Below are 2,664 nucleotides of genomic sequence, written 5' to 3'. Positions count from 1 at the left end.
AAAGCTGCGGGAATTTGCCCAAATAATTGGTGACCCTTTAACTAGCTGCAAGATGACATATAACTAGTTTATAGAGAGTAGGAATGTTTGTGGTATTTGTACCTAGTACAACATTCTATTTGCTGAACCGTTTATTACGCTGACAAATCTACTTAGTACATGTCTTGCGAAGAGGGGTTGACAAGTCTTGGTTACTGATTATTTATACTTGTGTCCAGATTATTTCTTCTGATTGATGGATCTTGTCTTTTTACCAGGGTCTGGCTGTCCGTGCTGATGCCTTATGAAATCCTACACATTACTGGAATGTAAGGAGCCTATGAACCCTCTGCGGATCAGCGTGGGTGGTCTCCCCGTCCTGGCTTCCATGACAAAGACGGCAGATCCCCGTTTCCGGCCGCGGTGGCGTGCCATTGTCCTGGTTGGTGTCAGTCTGGCACTGGTTTTACTGCTGCTGTGTTATCACCGATCTTCAGCGCCACGGCTAGTGGCGCCCAACGTTCACAACGGGAGAATTGCTCCTCATCATACGACTACGGATGCCTACAATGACACCTACCCGCTTACCCCTCCCCAGAAAACCCCAGATGGCCTCCGATACCAAATCGCCATCATTGCAGACTTGGACACGGATTCGCACAGCTCTAAAGACAACACCTGGTTCAGCTACATGAAAAAGGGTCATTTGACGTTGTTTAACAGTGGGGACCAAGTGACCGTCGAGTGGGACAATGAAAATATTGCGGTGGAGACTCACCTGGCAGAGAAAGGACGGGGAATGGAGCTGTCGGAGTTGATTGTATTTAACGGAAAGCTGTACACAGTGGATGACCGTACGGGTGTAGTATACAGATTGGAGGGGAACAGGGCTGTGCCCTGGGTGATACTAACCGATGGAGATGGCAGTGTCGATAAGGGTAAGTGTTGGACCGATCTGGACTTGGTAAAAGTTGGCCAATTTGGGAGACGTTTGAAACCGGGCATTTCCATGATAGTCATGAGGGAACCCCCAGGCATTTTGTTTCCAGGAGTTGTCCCAGGTGCCCATTGATCACCATGGACCACGGGTCAGTTATCTTTTCAGGGTTTAGAACTTTTCTTAGACCCAACGCCAGTGACAACTCCTTCAGCATGAAAATATCCATGAAGAACCTACTTAAGAACTGCAAACTGGTTCAGGTGTGTTTCAGTAATACTCGTTATGTGTCTTGCTTGTTACAGGGTTTAAGGCAGAGTGGATGGCAGTGAAAGATGAGCAACTGTATGTAGGGGGTCTGGGCAAGGAGTGGACCACCACAACTGGAAAGGTGCTGAATGAAAACCCAGAGTGGGTGAAAGTTGTTGGGCCGCGGGGGGACGTCCAGCATCGTAACTGGGTGTCCAACTACAACTCGCTGCGGGCAGCGGCTGGGATTGTGCCCCCGGGTAAGTGGACAAACTAAAGTCTTGTTGATGGGTTCTGTATCTATTTAAGTGCCTTTGCTGAGAACTTTCCCTTTTATCTCCACGTAGGATACCTGATCCATGAATCTGCAGCGTGGAGCGACACTCTCCAGAGCTGGTTCTTTCTGCCGCGGCGAGCCAGCCACGAACGGTACAGCGAGAAAGAGGATGAGCAGAGAGGCTCTAACATCTTACTCCGTGCCTCCCCTAACTTTTCTGAGATTAAAAAGTCCAACGTCGGGCCGCAGATGCCCACCCACGGCTTCTCGTCCTTTAAATTCGTTCCGGGCACGGACGATCAGATCATCGTAGCTCTGAAATCCGAGGAGGACAGTGGGAAAGTGGCTTCGTACATCACGGTTTTCTTCCTCGACGGCCGAGTCCTGTTGCCGGAGACCAAAATTGGCAACGTTAAATATGAAGGAATTGAGTTTATCTGAATTTGCCCTGCGGCGTTTGCACATAACAGTTTTTAACTTAACTGCTTCTCATCCTCTTGGCATGGTGCAGGGTTTTACTAAACCGCTAGGGAGTTAATTTTCCTGGTTTCTATGGGTTTTTTTTTTATCATTAAACCAGTTAATTGTTAACCCCCCAAATAATTAATATGGTTTTAAATCTATTTATTCAGTGATGTTATTTATGTTTACAAATATATAGAAACTGGCAATCACTGGAGTAAACGTGCCAAGGATCCATTAACTAAAAGATTTCCAATGCCCCAAAGCAAACCCGAGCTCATGTGTCAAAAGTTTGATTAAATGTTCTTTTTAATACTTGTGTTTCTTGTCTGAAATAATTTGTGATTGAATTCTCAATAATCGTCAAAGTATCTCATTTTATTTTTCTGATGCCACCTTGTAAGGCAGCCACCAGAAGGCTGAGTTACTTAACAGGGGAGGAATAACTCACTGGAGTAAATGAATTTTCATTCATGAGTGTTCATCATGGCTGCTCTGAGCTAAAAGCTTTTATGAATGACGAGAAGGGCTCTGTAGAGGTTCCTGGCACAATTCAGTATGTGACTTTATCAATATACCGCTATATATTTACAGTATAAAAGAAAAATACAGAATAATACAGGACATTTTGAATGATTAAAACCACGTGTTCCATGTCAGGAAGGAGAAGAGGAAATACACGCGAGCGTCACGTAGTTCACAGTAGGCGGCAGTGTTATTCAGTGGGAAGCGGCACGGTGTTCCTGTTGGCGGGGTTTAT

The 2,664-nt window shown here is 45.8% G+C and overlaps 1 protein-coding gene across 1 annotated transcript; it reads left to right on the top strand.

Moving 5' to 3' along the window:
- Positions 1-283: 283 nt before the first annotated feature.
- LOC149277027 (soluble calcium-activated nucleotidase 1-like) lies at positions 284-1,883 on the top strand. Its single transcript, XM_089503174.1, has 3 exons — positions 284-917; positions 1,222-1,425; positions 1,513-1,883. The coding sequence occupies exons 1-3, from the start codon at positions 284-286 to the stop codon at positions 1,881-1,883; spliced, it is 1,209 nt and encodes a 402-aa protein (XP_089359300.1).
- Positions 1,884-2,664: the final 781 nt, after the last annotated feature.

The sequence above is a fragment of the Sceloporus occidentalis genome, unplaced genomic scaffold (genome assembly GCF_023333645.1).
Source record: "Sceloporus occidentalis isolate IW3139 unplaced genomic scaffold, rSceOcc1.0.p SCAF_221, whole genome shotgun sequence".
Classification (NCBI taxonomy): Eukaryota; Metazoa; Chordata; class Lepidosauria; order Squamata; family Phrynosomatidae; genus Sceloporus; species Sceloporus occidentalis.
Note: the sequence above shows the minus strand (reverse complement) of the source record. Positions and strands in the feature narration are given on the sequence as shown.